At 57.0% G+C, this 11,256-nt stretch overlaps 1 protein-coding gene across 3 annotated transcripts; it reads left to right on the top strand.

The window, feature by feature from the left end:
- The first annotated feature begins 2,492 nt into the window (after window positions 1-2,492).
- ZDHHC18 (zinc finger DHHC-type containing 18) lies at window positions 2,493-11,251 on the top strand. Of its 3 annotated transcripts, XR_001862538.1 has the most exons (9): window positions 2,598-2,680; window positions 4,061-4,210; window positions 4,931-5,068; window positions 5,506-5,635; window positions 5,844-5,988; window positions 7,149-7,258; window positions 8,478-8,577; window positions 10,337-10,428; window positions 11,225-11,251. XR_001862538.1 is itself a non-coding variant. In XM_017736264.1 (8 exons), the coding sequence occupies exons 2-8, from the start codon at window positions 4,066-4,068 to the stop codon at window positions 10,376-10,378; spliced, it is 810 nt and encodes a 269-aa protein (XP_017591753.1). In that variant the 5' UTR covers window positions 2,493-2,680; window positions 4,061-4,065; the 3' UTR covers window positions 10,379-11,218. The 3 variants fall into 3 exon arrangements, 2 of the variants coding, with proteins under 2 accessions (XP_017591753.1, XP_008633366.2); XM_017736264.1 differs by lacking the exon at window positions 11,225-11,251 and having other exon boundaries at window positions 2,493-2,680; window positions 10,337-11,218; XM_008635144.2 differs by lacking the exon at window positions 11,225-11,251 and having other exon boundaries at window positions 2,494-2,680; window positions 5,506-5,554; window positions 5,886-5,988; window positions 10,337-11,218.
- Window positions 11,252-11,256: the final 5 nt, after the last annotated feature.

Below are 11,256 nucleotides of genomic sequence, written 5' to 3'. Positions count from 1 at the left end.
ACCGGGACCCCAGAGCCGTGCGGGGTCTGTGCCTCGGGTCCTCCCCTTGGGGCTCCGAGCAGCGCCTGTCCCCCTCCTTAAGCCCCTCCTTTTGGGGGAGCCGGGGTTAGCTGGCAACCCACGCTGGCTCCCGTGCTGGGAGGGGGTGGGCTGGGGGACATCTTCCCCCCGAGGGATTCCCGGTGTTCCTCCCTTCTCCCCGCTGCCCCCCGAGCCCTTTCCCACGGTACAGGCCCCAGACCCCCTTTGCAGGCAGTCACTGCCCCATCACCTGTCCCCAGGTGTGTTTATGAGGGGCAGGGGTTGTTCTGCACCTTGTTTGCTCTGTCTGGCCCCAGGAAGGGGTTTAACATGCCCCCAGGATGCCCCCCCGGCCTCTAAATGCAGCCCCCAAGTCTCCCCTCTTGCTCCCAAGAAGAGAATTGGCCCAGAATTGCAGCCGGGAAACCCCCAAGGCTCGTGGGCTTTGTCCACCACTGGGATCTAGGAACAGTGTTTCTTCTAAATGGTGACACGCCTCGGGGTCCCACGTCCAGGGTCTGCACTGGAGCTCGGCCCCCCCTGTGCAGCGGAGTCTGGGGAGGAGGGAGCGGCATCTCCCCAGGCCCCTTTCCTTTGGAAAGCTGGTCCAGGGAAGCTCCCTGCTCCTGCAGCCTGAGAGAGGGGAGAGCCAGGAGCATCCCGTTGTGTCCTGAGCTGCCCTGGGGAGCTGGGGAAGGATCACTGTGGGTTCCTGACACCTCGGAGGGTTCTGATGTCCTGCTTCTGTTTCTGTCCCGGGAGGGATGGGAGCCGCTTTTCCCTGGAGCGGGGGGCCACGCCTGCCTTTGGATCACGGCGTTATCCCTGCAAGTGTCGGAGTAAAGCTGCCCGAGCCTGCTGGTGGGGAGATGAAAGTATTTGATCGGATTAGAGGTTCTGAGAAGTCAGATGAGCTGAAAAGGACAGGCAGCTGTGGGAAGCAGACACAGCATCCCGATGGAAAAACCCCTTTCTCAGCATCATCCACGCCCTGACAGCTCTCTCTGCCCGGGCTGGGGCTGACGGGCAGCTCAGCACAGTAACGGCTTTGTGTGGCCAGGCAGAGAACCCAGGACATCTGCTCTGCCTCCCTTCTTGCCGAGTCACTCTCTCGAGTTTGAAGATGCCCTGGGGCTCTCCAAGTTGTTATTTTAGCAGGATGCCTCTGTTGCACAGGCTGCAGTTTGCTGGTTGACAGCAAATGCATCTTGCCTGTGTCTGCACTTCATGGTCTCTATGGGAAAACCTGGCACAGGGTGCCCAGAGCAGCTGTGGCTGCCCCTGGATCCCTGGAAGTGTCCAAGGCCAGGTTGGACACTGGGGCTTGGAGCAACCTGGGATACTGGAAGGTGTCCCTGCCCATGGCAGGGGTGGAATGAGATGGGCTTTAAGGTCCTTTCCATCCCAAACCATTTGGGGATTCTATGATTTATGTGATTTCTTGTTCCCTGGGGGGGCAGAGTGGGCTCTGGAGGTTCTCCCAGGAAAGAGGTGACAACAAGCTCACATCTCTCCTTTCACAGACCTTTCTGTTGGTGACTGAGGGGCTCAGGCTTGGACTGAAGGGGTTTTGTTGCTCGGTGGCTGCTTTGTTCTGGACAGCTGAGCTGGAGAGGTGAAACAAAAGTTGCTTAATCCTCTCAGAGTGCTGCAGAGCCTGAGCACTGCCTGCAGCTGTCACGGCTGGGGCAGCCTGTCCTGTGCTGATCAGTCCTCTGCAGGAGTGGACAGTGGCTCTGTGTGTGCAGGGCTGTGTCCTCTGCTGTCCTCAGCTGCCACCTGCGGGTACCGGAGCTGCCCTGGTGTGGGGTGTGATCACACCGGTCCCCGTCTATGGAAAAACAGCCCCAGGTCAGCTGCTGAGGTGCCTGGTGGCTTTGTCACAGCACCCGGTGCTGGGAGGTGTCCTCAGCCAAACATCTGGCATGCCCTGAAGGGCACAGAGTCATCCAGAGGCAGCAAAGCTGTTGAATCAAAGCCAAGTCCATGCGCTGGACCCAATGGGATCCTGGTCACGGCGATTCTGATCCCTGCACAGCACGGGGTGTTGTTCCTGTGTTCTTGGTGCTGCTGTTGTAGAGGTGACCAGGCTTTGGGGCAGCTGGTGGGTTTTCGAGATGTGGTTCTGGGACTGCAGAAGATCAAAGAGGTTGTGTGCAGGGCCCTGGGTGTGTCTTGGTGCCTCAGACCCCCTCTTCCCAGTTCCACTCCAGTGTTTTAGGAGCTGGCTCTTGCTGTTCATAGACTCAGAATATCCTGGGCTGGAAGGGACCCACAAGGATCATCGAGTCCAACTCCTGGCTCTGAACAAGACACCCCCAAAAAGGTTGATAACCCCCAAAGGTTGATGCCTCCAAAAAGGTTGTTGACCCACAAGGTTCCGCAAAGCAACAGTGCTTGAGCCCGCTACTCCATGGCAGTTTGTGGTGTGATGTTCCAGCTGACAGTGGGCCTGTGCTATGATTGATAACAATTCCATTTCATTTATCTTTCAACAGCTGCCCCTTCCTTGCCAGTCACCTGACCCTGGCCATCCCCATCATCGCCGCCGTCCTCTTCTTCTTTGTCATCAGCTGCCTGCTCCAGACGAGCTTCAGAGACCCAGGAATCCTGCCCAGAGCCACCCCCAGTGAGGCTGCAGACCTGGAAAAGCGAATTGGTGAGAGCTCTGACCCCTCTCCTGTGTTTGGTTCTGTGCATGGCTCTGTGTGTGTCTGTGCACCTTTCAGGCTCAGTGAGCCCCGTTTTTTTGGGTCTTGGCTCCTTAAGGTTTGTCCAGGGGGGAGAAGAATCCAGAGTATCAGACTGTGAGGCTTGACAGTGTTCACCAGTTGTGGTGAGAGGTGCAACAAGCTCCTCTGGCACAGCAGGCAGTGCCTCAGAGAGGATCTGCAGAGCAGCTCAGGTGCTTTTTGTTCCTGTTCAGTCCCAGCACTTTCCCAGGCAGCAGAGTTGAAGGATAATTAATGCTTTTTGATACTGTGATTTGCCATTGAGCCTGCTGTGCTGCAGGGTGTTCTTTAGAGTAGGCTAATGTTTGTCCTCTTCTAAAAACTGCTCTGTCACGCTGGTTTGGGGACAGCCAAGGAGATGTTTGCATCCAGGAGCTGTGGACCTCGTTGATGTGACAGGTTGTAATAAATGCTTTAGTGGAGCTGATGGGAGACAGCTTGAATCTGTCCCATGGAAGACAGATGCAAGGCAGTAATTCTACATCTGACTTTAAAAATGGTTTTTAAATATCCCCAGAGTGGTGATCCATGTTTCTATTTATAAGGGCCTAAAGCAGTAATCTGGCTGCAGATGCTGCCTGATGTGCCAGCTGTTACTGTTAATATAATCCACTTTTTATCCTCTTAACATGCTCACGGTTGCATCACTATTTTCAAAGAATTCCTCACAGTTGGAAAGGTACTTTTTAGGGAGTGACTTAAAGGAATAACCCCCAAAACTGCCGACGTGACACAGTGGGTTCCCAGCTTTTGCTGTGCACGGGAACAGTCTCCAGTCCCCAGGGAATAATGCAGTGCCAGCACACACGGATGTAACTTGCAGTGTCCCTAAAAATCCTCCGTTTAAACCTGGAGGAGGAGGAATCCCTGGAGGCTGTGGGGTGACAGGCAGTGGCAGGGATGCTCCTGCCAGGGCCACCCAGGTTCCTGTCACAGCAGAGGCAGAGCCACACGTGCATTGACAGCCTGTGTTGCTGTTGTGACCCGCTGGACACGCAGAGATGAGCTGCTGTTCCTGGGCTGCTGCTTTACACTCATTATTTATAAATTACTTGACGTTCCCACAGCGCTGGGCACTTACTGCTTCCTCTTGGCATCCCAGCAGCGTTGCCACTGAACAAAGACAGGCCATAAATAATGCTGCGAGGAGCTGACTGGAGCTCTTGGCTGCCCACCCTGCAACAAATCCTGTCTTGTCTTCTGTTCAAGCCAGGAGAGCATGTGCCAGCCCCTGCTCCGGCTAGGAGGCAGCTGGGGGTGACACAGGGGTGACACAGGGGTGTGAGTGCCCCTCCTTGTCCTTGCAGACAGCATGGGCAGCTCCACGTACCGTCCCCCGGCCCGCACCATGGAGGTGGTGATCAACAAGTACGTGGTGAAGCTCAAGTACTGCTACACCTGCAAGATGTTCCGGCCCCCGCGCACCTCCCACTGCAGCGTCTGCGACAACTGCGTCGGTGAGGGGGCACGGGGCTGGGTGTGAGGGGAAATGTGGTCAATAATAGGATATCCTGAGCTGGAAGGGGCCCACAGGGATCATTGATCCAGCTCTTGGCCCTGCCCAGACACCCCAACAATCCCACCCTGGGCATCCCTGGCAGCGCTGTCCAAACGCTCCTGGAGCTCTGGCAGCCTCGGGGCCGTGCCCATTCCCTGGGGAGCCTGGGCAGTGCCCAGCAGCCTCTGGGGGAAGAAGTTTTTCCCAATATCCAGCCTGACCCTCTCTTGACACAGCTCCAGCCATTCCCTCAGGTCCTGTCACTGATCCTGTCACTTGTGTTCCTGGACAGATTGCTTTTTGCTTCTTCTGAAGGGTTATAAAAGAAGATACTGGGTGGGCTGTCTCCTTTGCATTTAAATTCAAAGCAGCACCAGTGCAGTGGCTCAGGGCAAGGGGCAGCACATCCAAGACTCCATGGCTCTCTTTTCCCCAGTTATGGGAGGAGGGTCCTGGAAAATGCAGTTCCACAAGCACGAGGTTTGCAGCGGGCTCCTCGATGTGTGTGGCCTGGCTGTCCCCAGGCTGGTACAGACACCACGGAAACTCTGTGCCTCTGGACTCGAGGTGGAGGGGGAAGATGGGTTTGCAGCTCCTCATTCTGGGAGGCTGAGCAGAGTCTGCTCCGTGTTGGGTGCGAGGTGGCAGGAGCCCCCCTCACCACGAGCCTTCGTTCCAGAGAGATTCGATCACCACTGCCCCTGGGTGGGCAACTGCGTGGGGAAGCGCAACTACCGCTACTTCTACGCCTTCATCCTGTCCCTGTCCTTCCTCACCGCCTTCATCTTCGCCTGTGTCGTCACCCACCTCACCCTGCGTAAGTCCCCGGCCTGGAGGGGCTGTGGTGCTCCCAGCACAGCTCTGGGTCACTGCTCCTGTGGGACACAGCACAGCAAGGGTCTGGGTGGGTCACACCAGGTGAGGGATTAAAGGGTCCCAGACATGAGGGAGCCCCTGATCCAGCCGCATCTCGCTGCAGAGGGACTTTGGGGGCTGGGGATGGGATTTTCTTGCCCAGAGCAGATGAGCTGGTGGTGCATCCACCCTTCCCCTGGCAGGGAAGGTGACTTTCCCACCACCCTCAAAGCTCCCAGAGCCGTATCTGTGCACTGACGTTTCTGCAGCGTTCCAGACTGCAGATGTTCCTCAGGCACATCCTCAGACACATCCACACGGCCCACGGGGGTGGAGTTCTGGCTGGAGGGGCAGGGCTGCCTGCTGGCATGCCGTTCCTTGTTGTATTTTGCTTTGCAGGCTCTCAGAGGGATGGGTTCCTGGCCACTCTGAAGACAACCCCTGCGAGATATCCTTCTGCTGGCAGCAGCTGCTCGGGGTGCCCAGCACCACTAATCACTAACAGAGAGGGGCCAGGAGCTCTTTGCAGGTCACCCTGGTGTCCTTTCCTCAAATTAATTTAGCCCCCTGGCTACCTGGGACTAAGGGTGGGTGGCAAAGTTGTTTCCCAGTTCGCAAGTTGAGGTGAAAAGGGAAGAGCTGGAGCAGGCTGTGCCTTGCTGGATCCCTGCGGACCAGCTCGGGGAACGGGAAGCTTGCCCAAACCTCACCAAACAGTCCTCTGCCTCTCCTTGCAGGATGATTTTGTTCCTTGAGACTTCCTTGACTTTTGTTTTCACTGTGCTGGAGCTGGTGATTTGTTTTTTCTCAGTCTGGTCTATTCTGGGCCTCTCAGGTTTTCACACTTATTTAGTCGCCTCCAACCTGACGACGAATGAAGATGTAAGTACCTGGGTGCTTGTCCTGCTGCCAGGCTGTCCATGGCCCATCCTGAGCAGGTTTTCAGAAAACTCTTGGCTTCCTCAGTGCAGTGTTTCACTGCCTGTGATAGCCCAGTGCAGAGCAAACTGCCTGTGCCCACGGCTGCACTTCCAGGTGGCTGAGTTAGAACCATCACGTGTGTGTTTTTTCCAGTCTGTTTGTGGCCTTGCTTAAAATTAGGAGTTCTGAGATTAAAAAGCCCAGAGGTGTATTTGGGTGTGAGCTTGGTGATCTGAATTCAGCATCCCGTGTAACCACGGGTTTCCTCTGGGACCCTGGGCCAGTCCCTTTGTGTCTGGCAGTTCCTCATCTCTAATAAGCAAATGATGCACAGACGTCTGATGAGATTTACCTTCAAATCTGGGGTGTGCACAGACTCCAAAGACCAAATGAGTGCCCCGAGTGGGGCAGATTGTATGGAGAAGCAGGATCTGTCTGATCCTTGGAATCAAAATTCACCCTTCAGGCCAGAAGTACCTGTAATCCTTGCTGGGATCTTCCAGCACTGCAGAAGGCATGTTTGCATCCCTTTTCTTTTTTGCCTTTTCCCCTTTCCCCTCCACCTTACATCCAGAGGTGTGGCAGAACTGCTCAGGGCTGTGTGAGTGAAGCTCAGTTTGTACCCCAGCACTGAGACCACCAGTGGCCCGTTGCCTCTCTGGCCTGGTTGCCCATGGCTCCAGCCTTCTGCTGCAGCTGGGGAGAGGAAGTAAAACAAGAGGAGGAAATGTGCTGGTAAATGCTGGTAATGGTTCAGTGCAGCCCGGGCCAGGTGTGGCAGGGGCCCGCCCCCCCCGGCTGCCACACGCGGTTTCAAAAGCAGAGCCCGGGCAGCTGCTGGGCTGGGGACAGAGGAGCCTCTGGGCTGGGAATCCCCTCGCTGTTTGTTCAGCCTGAGGGACCCAGGAGGGACCACGAGCTGCTCTGATGGGCTGCCAGCCTCGGAGAGCACGAGGGGAGGAGGAGGACGGGGCTGCTGTGTGGTGACAGTGGTGGCAGTGACACGTTGCTGTGCAGCACCTGGGGGCTCCCAACCTCCCACCCCTGCAGCAAGGATCCATTACCGTGTCACTGCCTGCTCTCGCATCCTTCCCCTCCTAACCTGTGTCCATCCCTTTCAGATCAAAGGGTCCTGGTCAAACAAGAGGGGCTCGGAGTTTGCCAATCCCTACAGCCATAAAAGCATCCTCACAAACTGCTGTGCAGTGCTGTGTGGACCATTCCATCCCAGGTAAGAGACCTCCAGGCACTGGGAATTGCATCCTGCTGTGGGAGGGGGGCCTTGGGAAGGACAGATCTGTCGTGGTCCACGTCAGCACAAACACATGTGCTCTGATGGTGAGGAGGAGAGCTTCCCACTCTGCAGAGAAAGGCTGGAGATGGATGAGTAGGAGATGAGCTGTGTTGGAACGTGATGAGTTTGGGGCACTTGTAGTTGTTTAACGGAACTTGGAGATAAGACAAACCCTGCAGTTGGATGAGGGGAAGAACAGCACCAAAGGATTTGGCAGCAGATGGTCAATACCAGTACAGGCACTTCTGGTCCCCGTGGCCAGGGTTGGAATGAGGTGATCTTTGAGGTCCCTTTCACCCCAAACCATTCCACGATTCTGTGATTCTTGGCGCATTTTTGCTCCTGTACTCTGAGGCTTGAGCCTCGTGGCAAACAGCCAAGGGAGATCCACACCAGGCAGGGCAGAGACCCTGGGCTTCACCAGCACTGAGGTCTCCAGGGATGCTCGGTGTCCCCCGCCAAAGGCTCTTCCCTGGCTGCGAGTGTCCCTGAGCACAGGACAGCTGCAGCTTCGTCACAAGGTGGTGCAGTTGGCCAGAGTCAGGCCCTGCTCTGCTCCTTGCTGGAGCTCAGCACCTGCCTTGGAGCTCCCAGCCTGTCCTGGGAATGTGGGGATCCCAGGAGGATCCAGTTTGGAGTCGTGAAGCAGCTCGGTGGTGCTAACTTGGTGTAACAGCAGCAGAGTAAAGCGTGGTTTGTATTTTATATCTGACCCTGCTCCCTGAAGTGTCCCCAGGCTTTTTGTTGGGTTCAGAGGTGCCAAAATGCGGTGCTGCCATTCCAAGCTGGTCAATCTGTGCATTCAGGGAGCCAGGCTGGGAGGCTGTGGGGAGAACAGTGTTTTATTCCAGTTTGTTCCTCTTTAATGTTGGTTTCATGTTGTGAAGCCCTTTGGCCAGTTCCCCTTTGAGTCTGTGGTGGCCCAGAGCTCCCTGTGGCTCAGGCTGGCCTGTGGCTTGTAAGACAGGTGGGCGGCTCATGGGATGGGCCTGTGGCTCATGGGACGGGCCTGTGGCTCTTGCTGGGCAGGAGCCCCATGCTCCAGCATCCTGCCTGTGCTGTGCTCAGCAGCTCCCAGGAGAGCCTTCCCTGTGGCCTGTGTGCTCCCAGTTCCAGTCTTCGTTCCCTGAACTCCTTTTCCCTTCCTGTTTTCCAGTTTGATAGACAGAAGAGGATTTATCCAGCCAGATATCGGGACCCCGTCCAGTCCCAAGAGCGAAATCCCTTCCTTTGGAGCCAAAACTGACACCAGCATGGTAGGAGGCATTCCCTAGCAGTGCTGTGATGTTCCCAGTGCCTGCTGTGCCTGCACCTTGCTCCAGCCAGTTCCTTCCCCTGTCACGTCCCCGGCCTCAGGAGGGACAGCCCTGGGACCCAGAGCTGCCAAGGACTCGAGCCATGTGTTGCCTTCTTTTTTTACATTTATTTATTACTTTTTGTTTATTTGTTTCACTGTGACGTGGCCTGTCAGGGGGTTTGCCTGAAAGAGCCCGACAGCTCATGGGACCCTTGGACTGGTGCTGGAAGCAGGGGGATCCCTGGGGAGCCCCCAGGCCCCTGAGCTCCAGGGGATCTCTGTGAATCCTGCCGGGAATCATGAGGTGGGCCAAGGTGGGAGGTGGGCACTGTGTCCCTGTTGTCTGCGTGAACACATCCTGCTCCCTGTGCCCACCTGGAAGGGCTGCTCTGTCTCTCAGGCTGGAGCAGCTTCCCCTCTCCAGAAGCTGCTGTGCCTTGGTCAGTTGGGCTGTCCAGCTGGGAGGACTCTGGCTCCCAGCAGAGCTGGGGCAGGTGAGGCTGTCCTGGGTGATCCCTGCTGGTCCCGTTTCTGGCTGGTTGCTGGGGGGGGCTGTGTTTTGGCCCTGCCAGTTGGTCAGACACGTTCTGCAGCAAGGACACGAGTCGGGGGCCCCTCCTCTAATGGGGAAGAAGAAACACTCTGTGCTCTGTGACTCTCCTGAGATGCAGATCACAGCTACAGGGGTCAGGTTTGGGAACTGGAGCTTCCCTGGGTTGTGCCCGGACTTCGGGAGACCAAAAGGCAACGGAAAAGTGTGTGAATTCCTGAGGGTCACACCCTTCCCAGGTGGAGTTTCACAGAGGAAGCAGCGAGAGGGTGCTGGTCTCCAATAAGCTCATGGTGTGCTCTTGGTTTGGGTCTCTGAACAGCAGAGTGTCCCCAGGGCTGTCCCCAGTGCCCTGGGAGCCATTCCAGCTGCTCACCCATGAGCACCCAGGCAGCCAGCTCTGTGTCCCTGGGGCGAAGGGAGAGTCACAAACCTTGTAGCAATACTTGAATCGTGTTATTAAAAGCTGCTGGATATTTTTGCACAATTTGTAGGACTTTTTTCTACGTAGAACGTTTTCTATCCTGCGCAGGGAGCGTTGTGCACGTTGGCACCAGGGCAGAGGCTCACAGTGCCGAGCTGCTGTCAGGTTTCCTTGGATCAGACAGACCAGTTTCAACCTCGGGCAGGGGCAGCAGGTTTTGGGGGGCAGCCCAGCCCCCCTGAGTTCACCAGCATCATGCTTTGTACTCTGTGAGTGCCTGTGCCAGGGGGATGGCAGAGGAGCAGTGAGGAGGGGGTTACCAGGGGCCAGACTCCTTCCTGTTTTTATTTAAACCAGTTTCCTTTGTTACTCAATAAAATTCTATTTTTAAAGAGTTAACTGCTTGGATGATTATTTTCCTCCTTGAAGACAGAAGAGGGCGGGTGTGTCCTGGTGTTTGGCATCTCTCAGGTGCCAGCTGGACTCTGTTAGGCTCAGGCCTCACCTGGAAGCTCCTGGAAGCTCCTGCCACGAGGGATGAGCAGAGGCTGGTGCTGCTGTGACTCTTGCTGGAGTGAAGGGATTTTGCTGTCCCGCATTTCCAGGCTGGGCAGGGGCTCATCCCCTCCCCACTGTTGTCACCTCAGTGTCCTTTCCCCAGCTGAGATCTGTGCTCCCTGTCTGTGCCAGCCCCTCGGGCCCCGTGCCAGGTGTGAGGTGCATAACCTCTGGTGTCTTCCCCAGGAGGATGCCTGCCAGGACTTTGCCATTTCCTGCACAGCCTGACGGGATTTGCCCTTCCTCGGATGTTTGCCCCGATTTCTGAGGGTTGCCTGGTAAGAAAGTGCTTTCTTCTCCCTGTCACCCACTCGAGCCATCCATCTCATCTCCACTGCATGACAGCTCTGTCCTCGGAGCCCATCACCCCCAGCTGTGCTGACATCCGTGTGCCCCATCCACCCCACCAGGATCCCACCGGCACGGGGGCAGGGTCCCAGGGCTGGGAGGGTGAGGGGGCACCTGAAGGCTTTGCCAGAACAGGATGGGTTTGGTTTCCCCCGGCTCTGTGCTGGGCTTGGCATGGGCTGGAGCCACCCCGTCTGCATGGGGACACGTGTGGGACCCGGGTGGGAGCCGTGTGGCCGGGGATGGCAGAGGGTTCTGGAGCCTGGGGCTGGCTGGAGCACAGCCTGCAGTGGCCGTGTGAGGAGACCCCGGCCAAGGCAGAGATTCGGTGTTGGAGGGAGCTGTGGCCTGGACAGGGCTGGCCCCTGTACCCCCATTCCTGACCCGTTCTGTGGCTCAGGTGACCCCTCTGCCCATTTTCCTCTCTGCAACACCTGGTTCCTCCTCCTGTGGCCGAGGTAAGTTCCTTCAGGGCATGTCGGTGACCTGTGTCACCCGTGGGCTGTGGAGCTGCCCCTCTGCCCCCCCCCTGCAGCACCCCATGAGCTCCTTGAGCCTCGGGGCAGGGATGGAGCCCCTTCCTCCCTTTGTCCCAGCGTGTTCCAGCCCTGCCAGCGAGCCTGGGTGCTCCGCCCTGCTCCCGCTGCTCCTCACTCCTCTGTTTCTGGCACTAACACTCTCCTTCTCTTCCTCCCCTCTCCTCTTCCTCGCTCTGGGTGGATCCAGTGCCACGAGCCCCAGCAGCCTCTGCCTGCTGC

This window comes from Corvus brachyrhynchos, unplaced genomic scaffold (genome assembly GCF_000691975.1).
Source record: "Corvus brachyrhynchos isolate BGI_N302 unplaced genomic scaffold, ASM69197v1 scaffold65, whole genome shotgun sequence".
Classification (NCBI taxonomy): Eukaryota; Metazoa; Chordata; class Aves; order Passeriformes; family Corvidae; genus Corvus; species Corvus brachyrhynchos.
This window is presented reverse-complemented; position numbering and strand designations above follow the sequence as displayed.

Excerpts from the sequence above, each read along its gene's own strand:
- ZDHHC18 (XM_017736264.1), top strand. The coding sequence starts at position 4,066 with ATGGGCAGCTCCACGTACCGTCCCCCGGCCCGCACCATGGAGGTGGTG. Across the intron at positions 4,211-4,930 it reads CGTCTGCGACAACTGCGTCG|AGAGATTCGATCACCACTGC; the intron begins GTGAGGGGGCAC and ends CCTTCGTTCCAG. Across the intron at positions 7,259-8,477 it reads TGTGGACCATTCCATCCCAG|TTTGATAGACAGAAGAGGAT; the intron begins GTAAGAGACCTC and ends CCTGTTTTCCAG.